Source organism: Callionymus lyra, chromosome 6 (genome assembly GCF_982586985.1).
Source record: "Callionymus lyra chromosome 6, fCalLyr1.hap1.1, whole genome shotgun sequence".
Classification (NCBI taxonomy): domain Eukaryota; kingdom Metazoa; phylum Chordata; class Actinopteri; order Syngnathiformes; family Callionymidae; genus Callionymus; species Callionymus lyra.
This window is the reverse complement of record NC_141823.1, coordinates 11031257-11050691: the sequence shown is the minus strand read 5'-3', so window position 1 is coordinate 11050691 and position 19435 is coordinate 11031257. Positions and strand designations below refer to the sequence as shown.

Genomic DNA, 19435 nt, shown 5'->3' with positions numbered 1-19435 from the left:
CTGTTTGTTTACTGCGTCGAAAATAGAAATAGAAGCAGGTGATTTTTGTTTTTTATCAGTGTCATGTTGCGCCGCAGATGTTGATGGAATGATTCAGGCAGGAAATGAGTTATAAAAGTAAAGTTTGTCCGTTAAATTTACAAAATGAATAAAAAATTGCAGGCGTTAAATAACTTTTAATTCATAACATGACTTCATAACTTGACTTCATAACTTTACTTCAAAACTTTACTTTATAACTTTATCTCAAAAATTGACTTCATAACTTGACTTCATAAGTTTAGCTCATAACTTTACTTCATAACTATACTTCATAACTTACTTTACTTTATAACTTTACTTTATAACTTTACTTCATAACTTTACTTTATAACTTTACTTCATCATTTTAGCTCATAACCTTAATTCATAACTTTACCTTATAACTATACTTCATAATGTTAGCTCATAACTTTACTTCATAACTTACTTTACTTTATAACTTAACGTCATAACTTTACTACATAGGTTTACTTCAAAACTTTATTTAAAAACTCAACTTCATACGTTTACTTCAAACTATTCTTCAAAACCTTACTTCATGACTTTACTTTATAGCTTTAATTTTTAAATTTACTTCATAACTATACTTCAAAATTTTAGCTCATAACTTTACTTCATAACTTTGTTTCATAACTTACTTTACTATATAACTTGACTTCATAACTTGACTTCATAACTTACTTTACTATATAACTTGACTTCTTAACTTGACTTCATAACTTACTTTACTATATAACTTGACTTCATAACTTGACTTCATAACTTTATTTCATAACTTACTTTACTATATAACTTGACTTCATAACTTGACTTCATAACTTGACTTCATAACTTTATTTCATAACTTACTTTACTATATAACTTGACTTCATAACTTGACTTCATAACTTACTTTACTATATAACTTGACTTCATAACTTGACTTCATAACTTGACTTCATAACTTTACTTCATAACTTACTTTACTATATAACTTGACTTCATAACTTGACTTCATAACTTTATTTCGTAACTTACTTTACTATATAACTTGACTTCATAACTTGACTTCATAACTTGACTTCATAACTTGACTTCATAACTTGACTTCATAACTTTACTTCATAACTTCACTTCATAACTTCACTTCATAACTTCACTTCATAACTTGACTTCATAACTTGACTTCATAACTTCACTTCATAACTTCACTTCATAACTTCACTTCATAACTTCACTTCATAACTTCACTTCATAACTTCACTTCTTAACATGTGGTGGTATCTGGTCCAATCAGCTGGACCTTGACAAACCGCATTGTGAGCGTTTAGTTTCAATAAAGTTGTAAATGTACTTCTATTAACAGAATAAAATATCAATATCAAAGGTCAACAGACAACAATGTTTTAATTAACAAGAATAATGAGACATGAGTGAACTGATGATGTGTTCAGGGTCCGCCTCGTGTCCCAGTCTAGACAATGTGGCCACCAACGTGGTGCCTTCAGGAACCCAAGGAATAACCCATGAGCCTGTTTTAAAAAACTCTTTTTCATACAATAACAATCTTGTTATTTTGAATTTTGTGTTGCCTTGTGTAACCTTTTAAATAATTATGAAATTAATAATGTGATAAGGTTATCAGAGGAATCATTCATCATACATTATAATATAGAAGTGTTTACCAAACTGATGGAAGGGTCATGGAGGAGCTCTCAGTTGCAGAAAAGTTGGTCTGGTCTAGTATTTGTTTTTTTGTTTTTACTGGTTATAGGAAGATGCAAGGCTGAAACTGTGGAGATAGAAGTCAGAAAAAAAATGTTTTTGATGGGCCCTTAAGGACAACACAGGGAAAAAAAGTAGATTGGTTCAAAAAAGTTTTACCTTACCTTACCTTATTTTTAGACTGCAGCATGACCAATGTTTACAGGATTACAAGGAACACTATCGTACCCTAATGAAGGTTCAACCATAGGAAGAGTTGCAGTTTTTAGCACTTAGTTTTTTTCTGTTTTTTTTACATCTACCAGTGTCAAAAGAAACCAAAGTGTAGTTAAGACAAAAAAAACAGATCTAAAAAACCTTAACTGACCAAGTTTTTTTTTTACTAGTAAAATTAACTATGAGGAACCTGTTGCTTGCATTCCTTTTATGCTTAGAATTAGAACCAATTTGGCTCTTTTTAAAAAAAAAATTTTTTCCAATGGCCACTAATCACAGACTATATAAAAACAATATAACACGTCTGCTGCAAGTATTGAAACTTACCAACTAATTTATGAATTTGTAATCAAACAAAACAATCTCATATTTTAAAATAAATCAAGTTTTAATCCAGTTTCTCTTTTAGTTCTTTGTTAACTCGTTGGAAATATAGACTCTTTCTTTCCTGTACCTCGTGCAGCCACGTTAAAGAAAAACATTGGTGTAGATAAGATCAATAAAAGTATTCTTTCAATTATTTTGAGTTTATTCTAACAAGCTGTACAGATCAGCGGGTTCAGCTTCATTAACAAGAAGGTGTTTTACTCTGAGTGTGAGTAAAAACTCCAACAGAGATACAAGATCATAGAATATGTAAAACACTAAACTTGCTGAAAATGAAGCTCATTTGGCGACGATAAATCTTCATATGTAGACATTAACGCACTGGAATATCACCTGGAGCTCTGCTGGAGTTACTCGGGCTGCAGCTTTACAGTACAGATATTGAGAGTCAGTGTGTGGATCTTACGGCTCATCAGCGGAGGCTTGAAATGGCTCTTTAAAAAAAAAAAGAGGTTATTTTCGATGCTTTATCTTCCATGTAGTTGTGCTGGAGTTTAAGCTGCCATTATAGATAATTACTAGTGTTGGCTCGACAAAAGCTTAACAGCAGGTTTTACAGTTGTACATGAAGGTTTGACTTTTTTTATTCCCTAAAAGTTTGGTGGTGTTTGTGAAAGGTTTTGTTCCTGGTTTGGTTTTTCATATTTCAAATGTTAAAATTTTGAATTATTTTTATTTAAATGTAGAATTTAAAGCATAGAATTATTTTTCTTTAATCAATTGAATTAAATAATTTCGATATTGAAAGATTGACTTTGTTTAAATTGACAAATTTAATTAAATAATATGTTTACTGAAAGGATATATTTTCTTTGTGGATTTTTTTAAAATCATTTAATTAAATTATTTCTAAATTAAATCGACATTAGTTTTGTTTTATTTCATTTTAAAAACAAAAATTCTCATTTTATAAACAAAAATATTTTTTAAATGATATTCTTATTCAAAAATGTGAAAGTAAACGTTCTAAATTAAGTATAATTTAATTTATATGCTTTTAAATTCAATATATAAATATTTGTACCATTAATTTATTGAGTTGAAAAAAAAACTACAAATTAAAATGAATTTAATTAAAAGATTAAAAAAAAAATGCAATTAAAAATGTAATTTAAAATGTTTCACCATTTAAAAATGTTACTTTCACACATAAACGTTTAAATAATCCACTTTAATATCAATTATTTTCTTTGCTTGCTCAAACATCAGTGGCATCATCTTGTTTCTGGGAAGATTTAAAAAAATAAAAGTCAAGTTCAGTTTCCTGCTCTTTTTAAAAAAAAAAAAATGAGAATCCTGCCAAAAAGTTGTTTCTCCAGACAGATCTGCGAGAGAAATGTCACACGTGTAACACTGGCGAGCACCACCAGCCGCCAAAAAGACGGTAACATTTTCGGGGGGTTCTTGCAAAAAGTCGCCCCGAGAGGGTCTCTGGGAGGCAGACACTCTCGACACCTCCACCTCCAGCCCGCCGGTGGAGAGAGGGAAGGAAGAGGGCGAGAGAAGGAGGGAGAGACAACCTCCAGGGGAGGAGAGGCGAGCGAGCGGGACAAAGCTTGCGTGGACTGCGGCCATGTTTTTCTGCGAAAAAATGAAAAAGAGGAATTGCGAGAGGGAGGGGATGATATGCATAATTCACGCTTTACTCCTTTTTAAGACACAGCTCCTTTTTGAAAAAGACTCCAATATAACTTGGCCGCGGGCGATTGAAATACACGTATTGCATTTTTTAATACCATACTTACAATTTCTCAAACAGCCTAAACCGGTTTATACTTCTTTTATAGATTTTTAAATGACTTGCAATATAATTAATTGGCCGCATCAACTAACACAACATTTTCTCACTCTGTTTACCAGTGAGACTGGTTATGGGATGTGAGCACATCTGACTAACATGGACTGAAGGCGCCGTTTTACGGTGTTTTTTTTTTTTACGACGCCGAGCGTTCGAGGTGGAACCACCGTTTTCTTTCCTCCCCCTGTCGTGTCACTGAAGAGAGAGAGAGAGAGAGAGAGATAAAAAAAAGGGGGTCGTCTTGGTGTTGTCTTTGGCTTTAAGATGAATTCATGATCCGGGTCGTCTCGATGCAAAACGACATTAAACTCGCTCCCATCGTCGCCACGGCGAACAGATGGAGCTGTTGTTCGGTGTAAGGCGAGATGGTTCTAAACAACTCTGTCCTCTGTCATTGTTGCGTGAAGGTATGAGAAGGTTAGGACAATAATCCTTGTCTTACCCGCCAGACAAAGAGCTTCTGATCTTATTTCAGTCCAGGATAGTAACCCAAGGGAACACACACACACTCTCACAATCACACACACACCACACCCTGCCCAGGGAGGAACAACCAGGGCCAGGATGGAGGGGAAATGGAGGGATGATGTCTGCGACTGACAAAAGTCTAGAATAAGGAAGCAGTTTGATGGTTTGTGTTGATGGGAAGTGAGATCGGTTACATTTATTTGGGGCCACGTTAAATACTGGGACTGTTTTCGTGGGGAAATAACCTTAATAAGCTTTAAAAAATTACATTAAATAAACAAATATAAGTAACAAAGACATACAAGAATGAAATATGATATACATTTACCCTTAAAAAACATTTTTTTCATTAAAATACTCATTTTAATTATTCTAATAAATAACAAAATATGTCCCACAACAAAACTTTCATTTATACACTGTATAATAAGATCTCTCTGAGCCCATGAGGGCCTCATAAGGTTTGAGTTAGACTCAAGATTGTTTTACACAAAAGAATGATTCAGTTGAAGCTCGTGATATTTTAAAGTTGCAGTTATTTGCGATCAACATGTTGAAGTTGTGGGTGAACATGAAGACATTTAAGTTTAAATAATTTACGTGACAAATTCCTCACTTTATCTCAAATATATCAATATATGTAACAAAGACGGAGAAACATGAAAGTTAATACTGTATATATGGAGTTTAAACATTTTTTTCCCATTAAAATCCAAATTATAATTATTCTAATAATGAAAAAAGAATATGACCCACAACTAAATTTACATATATTCTTCATTATACACTGTAATAATACAACTTCTCTGACCCCATTAGGGCCACATAAATATATTGTCCAGGTTTGAGTTAGACTCTGATTTTAACTCTAATTCTTTTTAATAATTCACGTGACAAATTCCTCGTTTTATTTCACGTATATCAAGTTAAAATTACACACAAATATCTAAAATCTCACATACAGAGTCAAACTAAGGGATAGTAAAAATAATTATTTGAATCTGTAAAAGTGAAAGTAAGTGAAATGTATCTACAATTTAAATTAATGAGTTGATAAACTTGTAATAATAATGTAGTTAATGGTTCATTAAACTGTTAAAAACGTAACTTTTTGCAGGATTTATCTACTTAAGTACATCAACATTAATCCAGAGTATAATAAATAAATCCTTGTTCACTATTTGTTTTTGTATCGTTTGCGTTTCTTAAACATTTGTCAACGATACTTTATGAACTTCCTGTATAATTCATCGTGTTTTTCACAGAATACACTCGGTATTTGTTGTGGTAAACAGATCTTCTGAGAATAATATTAGTTCATCATCACTCCTCCATTTATATTTAGTTCTGCTCAAATAAAACACTCATGTGTTTGTGTTTTCTACAAATACCACGACGGCACTTTCTCGACTCATTATTCGTGATGTCAACAGAGGAGTTTAAGGGATAATGGAAGCCACCTGCCCTGTGATGTGGCTCCAGCTAAGAGCAGCTGAGTCACTCCAGAGGAGGGAAAACATTTAGTCTTTCAAAGGTGCACACACACACACACACACACACACACACACAGACTCACACCTGCACACACACACACACACACTCACAGACGTGGATCTGAAGCGGCGACCGGTCCATACATCACGGTGATGAAGCGTCGGGATCAGAGCGAAGCCGATCCGTCCTTCATCAACCTGACAAGCTCAGGCGGTCGTAAGAAAAGGACCCCCCTGTCCCCCCCTGTCCGTCCCCCTCGCTGCCCCCCGCTGCCCTCTCGCAACCGCTTGCAACACTCTCTTACATGTCACACAGCAAATCCATCAATCCGTGGTTCTGCTGGAGAGAGATTGAACGCATCGGGGCAAACAAATCCACTGGAACTCTCTAGTTGCTGCTGCAGCGAGGGCTCTGGGTACACACACCTACACACACACCTACACACACACCTATACACACACACACACACGTGTGTGACCACGGAAGCAGCTGATTAACCTGAGAAGTTGTCGAGCCTGTCAGCGGAGAAATGATTGAGTTCAACCAGAAATTGATGACTTGAGCGCTTGTTCTCGAGTGAAAGGTTTATTCATCCGTACACAGCAAAGTGTGGCTCAGGGGGAAATTTGCCTGTTTTGTATTTATTTTGTATTACTAATTGCAACATATAGCCACAGTATATCATGTTTTTATTGTTAATTTTAACCCTTTTTTACCCTTTTTTTTCATACTTTTTGTACTTTTTTTAAAAACTCAGAATCATTTTGAGTTGCATTAAATAAATGTATATATATATATATATATATATATTTAATGTGGCTTATTTAGCTCTGTCACAAGTGCATAATGAAAGAATGAAATGTATGTTTTTGTTCCTAACAAGAGTCTCCTATATACGGCTTTAAAAGAATGTGTACAGGGAAGTGGGAGAGAGTGTTATCTAGGCTCACCCTGTGCTTCGGTGGGATTTCCCTGAGCACTCCGCTTTCCTCCCACCGTCCAAAAATAGACATAGGTCAAGTGAGGTTGATGGTAGTTGTTTCAAGTTTTTAATGTGTCTTTTAGTTTGCCTTTCTCTAGTTAGTCGTCAAACAAAATAAAACAAGATTTTTTTTCTCATTGACTGTCGATCTGATCGGGTGTTCCCCGTCTCTTGCCCGGGGTAGCTGGGATAGCTACACCCTCCTGCTCAACTCAACTCAATGTTTATATCACTTTAATCTGGAGGTTACTAAATAAACCTATTCTGGTAAAACCATCAGCACTAAATTGACTTTCCAGAAAAGTCAAGTTGGAGCAAAAACGCTTTCCCTGAGACGCAAAAACTTTGCTCTGCAAAATAATAACCCACTTTTGTTTTTGCTTTTTATGAATTTCATTTATGTTGGACAATTATAATTCCTCAGGGGCAACTTGTATAGTTGTGAAGGGCCGTCTAGTTAAAGGAGCAAAGAGCCAAAGTATGATGGAAAACTTAAATAACAACACAACTTGGAAAAAAAAAAAATCTTCATAAAATAAACCTGCGTATGACTTGAAAAAAGACAACTGAAATTTAAAATGTTATATTTTGACCTGCATTTCTAATTATATTATTTTGAGGACCAGAAATATTTTCAAAAAAGGACAAATAACTTTTTAGAAAGTTATATTTAGAGTTAATCTTTAGTTATCATAATTTATTTTATTCATGTTGTACTTGTATCAGTCGTACTCTGACTTCATCAGGGTCACATAAGTACAGTCATGGGGCAACACAAGTACAGTCAAGGGGCCACATAAGTACAGTCAAAGAGCCACATAAGTACAGTCAAAGGGCCACATAAATACAGTCACAGGGCCACATAAATACAGTCAAAGAGCCACATAAGTACAGTCAAAGGGCCACATAAATACAGTCACAGGGCCACATAAATACAGTCAAAGAGCCACATAAGTACAGTCAAAGGGCCACATAAATACAGTCACAGGGCCACATAAATACAGTCACAGGGCCACATAAATACAGTCACAGGGCCAAATAAGTACAGTCAAAGAGCCACATGAATACAGTCAAAGGGCCACATAAGTACAGTCAAGGGGCAACAAAAGTACAGTCAAGGGGCCACATAAGTACAGTCAAAGAGCCACATAAATACAGTCAAAGAGCCACATGAATACAGTCAAAGGGCCACATAAGTACAGTCAAAGGGCCACATAAGTACAGTCAAAGGGCCACATAAGTACAGTCAAAGGGCAACAAAAGTACAGTTAAAGGGCCACATAAGTACAGTCAAAGAGCCACATAAATACAGTCAAAGGGCCACATAAATACAGTCAAAGGGCAACAAAAGTACAGTCAAAGGACCACATAAGTACAGTCAAAGGGCCACATAAGTACAGTCAAAGAGCAACAAAAAATTACAGTCAAAGAGCCACATAAGTACAGTCAAAGGGCCTCATAAGTACAGTCAAGGGGCCACACTTTTCCCATGTCTGGTGTCGCATCAAAGGTTGTTTTTTAACCTCTTTGCTGCGACGCTCTCTCGCCACATTGTTCCATATCTTTCAACATCAGACTTCCTGACATTAACATGTGCGTCTCAGGCTGTTTGACTCCCTCAGCATCTATAAGCGCTCGTGTCGCTCGCCATCTCCGGCAAATAACGGCAGATGGTTCGGAGAATGAGACGAATCATGTCGACTGTTTTGGGCCAGATGCTCGCAATAACCAGACGATGGGATCCAGAGACTGCACTTTTGTTTTGTGTCACATTTGAAAAGTGTGCATATTTAAACAAAAAGGACCCCATGAGTGTGTCACTTCAGGCCCGTCAATCAAGCCCCGGTCGTGTCATGAGGGGCGAGGGTCTCGGCGCACCTCCGGAGAGGTGTCGTCGGGAGTGTGTGTGTGTCGTTGTGTGCACTCCGGTGGCCATCAATATTACATTGTGTTCTGGTTTCCAGCCCCGAGACTCGACCTCTTTGATTCAGAGACAGTCGGTGTCGAGAGGTTAGAGGCTGATAGATGCTCGTCTCATCCCCACGACGACCCCACACTGACAGGCAGATCTGGATGAAGAGGGGAACGGTTTTGTGTTTTCATTTGACGGCGAGCGAAGAGGGAGGAGAGGGGTTTTCTTTGAGGTAAAGTTTGACAAAGTACTTTGGCCCCCTTTTACTTTGTTATCAGTCGAACGATATTGGACACATCAGTGCGTCGACTCTCGTACTGTAGTGTGTTGCTTAAGGTTGTTGTGTTTTAGCACATAAATCTGTCATCTTTGTGTGTTTTTGTGATGTTATCGTAACGGTGTGACAGATGTTGAGTTGCTACTTGGCAGTCATTACAAGTGGTAGATAAAGGTTCTGAAAAGTAACACAGATTTATGCGTTTTAGTTTCTTAACTTTTATTAAAATCAAAATTTTACGTTAAAATAAAGACTATCAATGTGAAAACTAAGTTGCAAATCACATATGTTTCCACATGTTGTCTCTTGGTTAAATTTAGTTTTTATAAAAAAAATATTTTAAGGAAACACTTATAAAGTACTGTTTAATGTGTATAATGTGACGAGTAACCATCTGGATCCAGCGAGTTTTTGTAGGATTTGTTAATGACTTGTATGGTTCTCATTGCTGCTCTGTTTCAAAACTTGAAAAAAAAAAGATTTTCTCTTAAATTGTGCATTTAACCAGGTCAATTGATTAAAACCAAGAAATAAACCTTGTTGAACAAAAATGCGGATTATTTAATTGTTTCAATCGTAATTTGTTTTATGTTAAAGCCCAGGTATTAAAAAATGTGGCAGTGTTCCAGGTTACCATCTGGATCCAGCTAGTTTTTGAAGGATAGGCTACTGATGTTTTCCTAAACACACAATACAATCAATTTAATCAAATAAAACAACCACCAAAACACCTGCATCTGTTTCTGAAAAATTCAATAAGATTTTTTAAAGATGTTTACGAAACATTTATAGTGGGACAAAGACCAGATATTAAAAATGTGTTGGTGCTCCAGGTTACTATCTGGATCCAGCAAGGTTTTGAAGGATTTGTTACTGACTTGTATGGCTCAATGCTGCTCCGTTCAGAATTAGAAGAACAAACAAACTAACAAAACAAATACAACTAGAAGTTTTATGTTTGGAAATGTTTTATTACGAAATTTAGGGAGCAATATCCATTTTATCCCAATAAAGATGATATATTTTTCTTCTAATTGTTAATTTTTTTTCATGAGCTGTGCCAAAAAAAGTTATGATTGTCCGCATCTGTCAAACAAGTTTAATATAAAATATCTAAATTTACATTTTGAATATTTTCAAGGTTACTTTCTAGCTTCAGCAAGTTTTTATTATTTATTTTTATTTATTTTTTATTTTATGGCTTACATAAAAAAATACCCATTGAAATGACTGTACAAGGACCATATATTACAATTTTGTTTCACTTTACCATCTGGATCCAGCTAGTTTTTAAAGGATTGGTTACTGACCTTTTCTTAAATACAGCATACAATCAAGTAAATGGAATAAAACAACCACCAAAAACACCCGTTTCTTCTTCAAGCCTCCCTGGTGATTTTCGGATGCGTGGCACTGACGGCTAAATGCTAACAAGTTGCACTCGAGCTAATCAGATTGCTTCATGTTACTGATGTATTTTGTCATAGTTCCAGAGGCTACAACTTAAACTCCGAGCCCGCAGTCACGAGTGCGTCCTGATGAACCCGCCTACGAGGACCTGTTTTTTTTCTTTTTAATCTTAAGGGACGAATCCAGGACCGTTTCCCGTGGACATGAAAACATTTAGATAATTATCGCTGTACGGCTAACGCGACACGAGTGGATGCCAAGTTAGATTTCGGCGTCGGCTCCCGAGCTGTCACTCACCCAAAACAACGTCCCAAAGTGATGCCATTGATTAACGATAACGGCGTCTTCATTGATCGCGGCGGCGCTCCGTGACGGAACATGACTGAGTCCCACATGTGTTAGGAGATGATCGGGGGGGTTGCGACGTGATGCAATGATCAAAGCCGGCGATGTAATATCATTTCCATAATCGTTAGGCTCCTCCGTCGTCTGTCATGGACTCGCAGTGTTTGATGCTCAGGTCTCTTAATTAGCCGTCCTCACCGTCAGCTGTCTGTCTCGCAAATTACCGCTTTCTCTTCCTCGCATGGCTCCGGGACCGAAAAAACCCAGAGTTTTCCAAGGGCAAGTTTTTTTTTTTTCTTTTTTTTAGTGAAATAAGGACACGCCGCCGCTTCAGGTCTGATCGACAAGACCTCGAGTTTTCTTGTGCCGGAGCTTCTTTTATGCAACAGGTCGTCAATTAAAAGAGATTATTGGATTCATTTTTTAACACAGTTTGAGTCCAGAATTGTGATCTGTTTATCATAAATACTAAGGACTCTACTAAGTGTGTTCCTTTGAGGTCCACAGATGAGGTCATTCAGGTGCGACTCGAGTAGATCATCGAGATAATCCACGGGTGAAAATGACAAAAGAAGATTCAGGCAAATCAAATACAATAACCACGAGCCAATACTTTACATCTGATTAATCTACTTCAGCCCTGAAACCTTCATTAAACGTTAATGGATATTCTCTACCAACACTTATTCGACAGGTTCATAATGCACAGCAACAGTTGAAGCTTTTTTAAATCTTCACTAAAGGCTTCTCTGTTACGCTGAGACTTGAGGCATTTCAAGATGTTGTCCTTGAATACTTCAGTTCTTCGATAATTGACTCTATGACACAGTAGAGTCTGTGAGATGTTTTATTTTGAAAAACAACCTTATTTTACTTTATCAGAGACTTTTCTTAGTCACTGATGTCGTACCTTACTCAAAAAACCGAATGCTAATACACAAAAAAACACTAATACCATAGATGTCCAACTCAATCTCACCAGGGGCCAAAATCTTTTAACAATCTAGGGCCAACGAATATGATATTATCCCAACTTCCTTAAACAGGAAGTAGGAGTCAGATGTTAATATTGTCTTTTCATTCTTGGAGGCTTAATCTATCCCAAAATGTAGTGTTTATCCTCCTTCATCAAACAATCAATAACATCAAATTTCTTCGAAGTGTCGACTGTTATTGTGAGTCTCAGATTATGGACGTCGACGATTAAGCAGTTAGTTAGCGTCGATTAAACTCTGACGTCTTTTTAAGTCGCGATATCAACTAGGATTTTAATCTACTTTGATTTGGAGCAAAACCATTGAACGGATGGCGACACATGTGCTACTACTGACATTCAAGGTTTATTTAAAAAACAAATTAACCTCCAAATACTCCTCACAGAACTGATCTGAAGTATTTTCCAATGGAGTAAAAGCAGAATTGTAGTAGGTCGGAATTCAACAAATATTCTTGTTAGTTTAATTGGTATTTTTGGGCAAATTGAGAATCTTTAAGAACCGTATAAGCACGGGCAGTATCAGGAATGAAACTGATTTTTTTTTTTTTAATTCTGGTTCTTCCTTTAGATTTATTCATGGTCAGATCTTCCATCAGTGATGTGATCCAGCCTTACACCCCAGCTCGGGCTCTGAGGTCTGTGGATCAGAATCTACTGATGGTTCCTGAACACGGTTCAGGACCAGAGGAGAGAAATCCTTCCAGACTGTTGCTCCTAAGCTTTGGAACCATCTCTGTTTGTTTGATGATCTACTGACTCCTTCAAGAAACATCTTAAGACCTTTTTATTTGTGCTTTTTCCTAATTTTCTGAAACTCCCGTGTTTGTCTCATGTGTCTTGGCCTTTTAAAGTATATACTTTGTTGGGTATTGTTTTTGATTGTTAAAGTGGTTTTTGACCCTCCTCCAGAAAGGCACTTTACAAATAATACTTATTCTACCTAGAGACTTCTATCGTCTGCCTCCACTAGAGTCTCTTCTAATCAGATAATTCAAGTCTTCTTATCTTTTGTTTTCCTCCTTCATGAGCGTCAACAGTCTGGAGTGAATCTTCTCTCCTCGGCCCTTTGACCTGGAGGTCTAATCGCTCCTCTCCTCGCTGGTGTAATTACAGAGGTCATCTCCACACAAAGTGTGTGCGTCTGCGGACGTTTGAAGCGAGCCGGCTGTTTTGCATGAACTTTGCCAGCTCGGAGATTTTGGCAGAAAGGCTTAGCCCTTCAGCGAGACCTTTCATTTCTGCTCACACTCCAGCTAATAAGACGAGGGAGTAAGTCAACGACGCAGCGCTACTTTTTACTGGGATCTGGATGAACCTGCTCCCAAAACAACAGCCGGGATTTTTAGCAGAAGATCAACAGTTTGTTCTGGTTTGACCAAAGTTCTCTCATTCTTTCATGTTCAAAACTGATAAAAGTTCTTATGTCAGGAAACTATTTTTGACTTAAACAATCAAAACAATATAAAACAATATATACTTTAAAGGTCAAGATAATACTGAGAACAACACATATAGTGAGAAGATTTTCATTTTATATATATATTGATTCTCTGAGACTCCTGTGTTGTTCTCAGTGTTATCTTGACCTTTAAAGTATTTTTTTTATTTAATATTGTTTTGATTGTTTAAGCGCAATATGGATTTAATACTGACTTGTATTGATTCTTATGGATGGATACATTGACTTTATTAATCCCTCTGGAGATTTCTTTCGGGGAAATTGGGTTTCCAGTTCACAGCAGACAATAGAGGGTACAGCAAGTTCCATAAAAACAAGAACAAGAACAAAGGACAGAAAAAGAACAAAGGGCAAAGGATGACAAAGAGCATACATCAAAGGCAGTAACAAAGAAAAGGATACAAAGATTAACATAGAATAGAATGTCTTGATACTTTATACTTTCACTCCACTCCTGCCCCAAAACTCAGAATTGTACAATGTAATATCAAGAGGAATGAATGAGTCCCTGAGTCTATTAGTGCTGCATCATGGGAGGAGCATTCGTGCTCCATCTGCTTATGCATCTGTTTAGTAGATTAGATTAGATCAGATTAGATAGAACTTTATTGATCCCTCAGAAGGTCTCCTTCGGGAAATTGTTTTACCAATAAGAACCCAGCAATACAGACGATAATTCATAAAAATACAAAAAAGAACAAGAAGAAAGTTTCTATAAGATTAAAGAACAAGATGACACAATCTAAGTCTAAAGATAAAGAACATAGATCAAAGACAAATAACAAAGACAAAGGATACAAAGATTAACAGAATGTCAAGATACTTTCACTTCACTCCTGCCCCCAAATTCAGAGTTGTACTAATATCTAATAACAGGAGGAATGACAGTAACAGTATAGTAACAACAACCATTAAAACACATAACCTACTGTACATCGAGTCAATCGATTAAACAAATACAGGTCATAGAGTTGTCACTGTAGCGTTGTTTTAGGGTTACTATCTAAGGTCGAATACTCGGGTTACAGCCAACATCACTGGTGGACCTTCAAGTACTTATATTCATGTTTTTTCCTGAAGATAAAAATACTGATTTCTGTCCAGTTCTAATAGTTTGCAATGTTTTCTTTTTCTTAACCAACAGATGTGTTTGAGCACAATGACGATATAATTCTTGAATCAGTGATTTTATTCATTTTGTGTTACAGCATTCATGTATTCATTTATCATATCATTCATTCATTCATTTATGTTTCCTGAGGCTGGATGTGAACCAGCGACCTTTTGCTCAAGAGTCACTTCTTGCATTTCATCCTATAAATCTGAGCCTTTTTCTTAGATTGAAGTGTAAATAAAGTTTTACCTTTACCTTACCTTACCGTAACACTTTTTTTTTAAGTTTAAAGAACAAAGCACAAAATACATTATTTTTAAACTGCAGTTAATTCAGGAAGTAAATATATGTTTATCAATCGTAGTTTAGAAGTCATGTGACTCATGTTTTTACCTTTTAATATCCTTAAATTTTCCTGCTGTTTTACGACTAAATTGAAGTAGTTTTGGCCAAAAGTTTTGTTCCCATTTCTTCTTGTTCCATCAGAAGAACTTGGTATTTACAGTGAATTGTTGAGATTTCTTTCCGCGCCAAACACGCCTCACACTTTGTCCTCGATGCCGATCGTCCGCGGTTCCACATCCTCATTCCCGGCACGTCGCCCTCAGACTCTGCTGCTCCTCATTACTTAAATTAGGAGCCCCAGTAATCACCTTGCAGAGCTCCTCGCTGCCCCTGAACGCACCTCGCCCGCTCCCACTTCCTACATCCCTTTGAGCTCAAGCCCTCGGATCAGTTGCCAATCCCGCGCGAGCGCGATGAATATTCCAGGAGTGGTGTGATGTTGGAGAGCCCTCTGGTCCTGTTCCTTCACCACGGGTGATTGGACAAGAGGGGCGAATAGAGGGGGTGTGTGGGGGGGGGTGGTGTCGGTAACACACTCTGGTGTTTTCAGTGATGAACATCTGACAATTGTAGAAGGTGGTGTTTATAATGTACTTAGAAGCCTCATCTGTACGTCTTGTCAGTACATTTTTATGTATTTTTTAACCTGGCGATAACATATGTATCACGATACAGGGTCAACAATATCGTGATACTGTAGTAACAAGGATATAGTTGTAGTATTGTCAAGTACTTGACTCTGGTTTTGCAGAATTTACAGACCACATGACTCGTCGTAACTGCTTTCATTTGTTTTGAAACCAAAATATGTGCAAACATCAGCTTTAAAAGCTGCTGGAGTCGACTGTATCCTCTCGTCCTCAGTCATCGCCGGGATCTGGCGGAATTTCATTGTTTGTTCTTTAGCTGCGTAATGACTGCTGCCAGAAGTATAATTGAAACACATAAATGAACAATACATGCTGATAATATATGCTAAAAACAAGTATTTTATTTTATAAACACTTTATTGAAATATAAACCAAAAAATAAATTCGTAAATTCATTTTCTACCACTTTATCCCTTATGGGGGTCGCTGGGAGACTGGAGCCTGTCCCAGTTTTCATTAGGCGAGAGGCAGGGGACACCCTGGACAGGATGCCAGTCTGTCGACAACCATTCACACACACACTCATACCCATGGAGAGTTTCCCCAAGTTCTCGATCAACTTCTGCATGTTTTTGGACTGTGGGAGGAAACCGGAGTGCTAAGAGTAAACCCACCGACACTGGGAAATCAATACAGTATCATGTAAATAATAAAGTGTATCAATACTTTATCAAACCCCTAATCATGAACACAGAAACTAAATAAAATGATGTGTTTAATGTGTGTTTGTTCCTTAAGATTTATTATTTAGGATCTATGTTTCTGGGGAAGAGCCTCATCACTCGCTCTGTTTATGTTTCTTATTCCGTGGAGTAGACTCAAGCACTAACGGACTCTGGTTTCCTCCCTGCAGGTGCTGGAGCGTCTCTTCCAGAAGGGCTTCAGCGTGGCGGCGTCCTGCGGCGGCGGCGTGGACTCGTCCCAGTTCAGCGAGTACGTGTTGTGTCGCGAGGACCGGCGGAGTCTGTCCATGAACACGCCCATCAGGATAAAACAGGAGCCTCTGGACTAGAGAGTTCTGGGGACAAGACCCAATCCTTCTCCCTTCCCTGACCCTCCACCCGCCCCCCCACCATCTCCACCGACCACCCCAACACCCGAGCGTCCCTACCTCAGGGAGTTACGTGCGACCGCCGGTCCACCTCGTCCTCTGAACGCACTCTGAAGGGGAATGTAACAGAAACTGAAAACGGTGCCCAAAGATTCCGACAAAAAGACTCGCGACCCCCCCGGGAGGAACTCTTCTCCAGAGTGGACGAGTCTTGGACGGACGAGCCGAGGAAACCTCGTCCTTGAAACTGTCCACTGACGAAAGACCGCCAGAATGATTGTCTCTTCCACTCGTTTTTGTGTCCTTTTTCTGTTGTGAACGATGATAAATAATAGGATTATTTTTTATTTTCTCCAAAATGAAGGATGTGTTTGTGTTCGAGAGAGTGTGTGGGAGCAACTCTTGGCAAAAAAAAAAAAAAAAAAAAAAAAAAAAAGGCTGCAGGCCATCGTGGTTACAGCGGGTTTGGCGATGCGTTCATGGACTTAAAAAAAAAAAAAAAAAAATCCTGTCGTTCAACCCGTTTCTACTTCCACGTGCTCATCAACATATCGGATCCTGCTTCTGTCCAGCGTTTACTAGTTTGTCTCTCCAGAGATGTACTCTAAAATATACCTTCTTTGCACTTTCAAGCTTTTTTTGCAAGTTTTTCTTTTGCTTTCATCTAAAAATTGTTCCCATAGAAACTTGAACCCGAGACGAAAAAATATGACCAGAATTTCTACATTGTTAATGTTTTGAGAAAATAAATTGATTATTTTAATTTAGTTAGTAGAGGAAGAGTTAGGTTTGGATGTTTTTTGGGGGTTTATTTTCATTATTTTTGTTAAAAAAGATTTTTTTGTATTTCCCTTTGGACATTTGGAATTTTTGAAGTTATAAACCAATTTAAAAATCATACGTTTGTGGTTAAATCTTGAAAAGTAAAATAAAATGAGCTCAAAAGTACCTAAACAGTTAAAAAAATGGATTTTAAAGTTAATATTTAAGCTTAAAACAACAAAAAAAATGGATTAAGAATTAATTTCAAACCATAAATGAATTAATTAAAAAATGATATGACATTTTTTAAATGGATTTTGTTAATGACAAAAAATATAAATATTTAACATTGTGAAAAAAGGCATTAAAATCATCATCTTGAGCTAAAGATGGATTAAATGAGTGATTAAAACCTGTATTTTTTGCTGATTCAAATGATGATTTAATTAAAGAAAAACATTAAAAAAAATGTGACCAATTGATTTGCATCTTAAAATCAATGACCCAGTTGTATATTTTCATTTTATTCTAAATATTTGTTAAGATTTTGTTTAACCTTATTCTATTTTTAAGGTGGCAAAAGCAACTTTTGAGTCAGTTTTTTCCAACAGAATTATATTTTCATTTAAATTTGAATATTCATGAGCACAAACAAGAATTCAGATTTTTAAATAAAAACTCAATTCCTGTAAAGTCTTCAATGAAAATCAATCAAATTTCTTTTCAAAATCAAGCTGATTTCTCGACTCAAACCCACTTAAAGTTCTAAAGTCAAAAAAAGCTGTCGGATCAAATCTCTCGGAACCTTTTAGCTCAAGTTCTCGTCGTGGGTTTCGACTGGTCCTGGATTATCGTCTCCGACAGGAAGTCCTTGATCCGCTGGGATCCGAGTGGGCGTCTTTGTCTCGTGGATCAACAAGAAAAACATTCATCACGTCCAAGACATTCTCATCTTAGTTATACAAACTCTTTTTTTTTTTTCTTCTTCTTGATGTTCATTATGAGACGCCGGTTCTTCCTCACAGGCCCGTCTTTGTTCTGACCCGCCAGTGGCCCACGCCGGAGCATCCCTGGGCCTCAAAGGGAATGGTCAACCAGGCCTTTTCATGTCAGGCTCAACACCCCCCACACCCCCCTAAGAACCCCCACCCCTGACCCCCGCGGGGTCCTCCAGCTCAGCGGTGCCAGTAGAAACCGGGCCTCGGACCCCCTGCTGCCGTGTCATCCCCGTTCCCTGCTCCTCAGAACCGCCTCCCACGCTGGGACTCGCTGGACCGCAGCAAAAACAAAAGCGATGAGTCAGAGCGTCGACTCCTCCTGCAATAAACCGGGTCCGACACCAGAACCGGACCCGGCAGGTCGTCGGCTCTCGAGCAGACCCCGGTCAGTTCTCCCTCCTCCCATCTCTGGACCCGCTCTTGTATATGATCCGGACTCTGGGGCTTTATAGGACCCCCGTGTTTTTAAGATGGAGCTGGTGTACATATAACAATAATACGGTGCAAATGTATATTATTTAAATGGACTGTGGTATTAAAGGGCATGTGTTCATCGACATCGTCTCCATTTGGACTTTCTTGCAAATTTGCGATAATAAAAAAGATGTAACGTTGGTTCCTTGTGTTTGTTTTTCTCTCGTTTACTTTCTTCAGAGCAAGAAAAAAAAACCTTGAAAAGGTTTGTCACTAAATCCGGTATAAATAAAGTTTATACAGAAGTTCAGAGGATACAAAATATTCCATTTCAGCTATTTTATGACACTTTATATATGTATATGTAAAATATAGAAATATATTCTATTTTAAATCTTAATCTATTTACAAATATTTTCCTCAAGTATTACTTTTAAAATCTCAATATTATTTGTCTATATTATTAATTATATCTAGAAATAAAATAAAAAATATTACAATAACATTTGCAATACCTTTTTTTTTATATCTGTTATTATTTTTTACATACAAATACTATATTTAAATAATTATTTTTAAATAAATCTAGAAAGAAAATCTGTGAATAATA

The 19435-nt window shown here is 37.1% G+C and overlaps 1 protein-coding gene across 5 annotated transcripts in view; it reads left to right on the top strand.

Moving 5' to 3' along the window:
* kctd15b (potassium channel tetramerization domain containing 15b) overlaps positions 1 to 19026 on the top strand; it is a 41519-nt gene extending 22493 nt beyond the window's left edge. For all 5 annotated transcript variants that reach the window (XM_087793597.1, XM_087793595.1, XM_087793594.1 and 2 more), the window contains one exon: positions 16454 to 19026. In XM_087793597.1, coding sequence (XP_087649723.1) covers positions 16454 to 16612 — 159 coding nt within the window. In that variant the 3' untranslated portion in view covers positions 16613 to 19026. The remainder of the gene's footprint in view (positions 1 to 16453) is intronic.
* Positions 19027 to 19435: the final 409 nt, after the last annotated feature.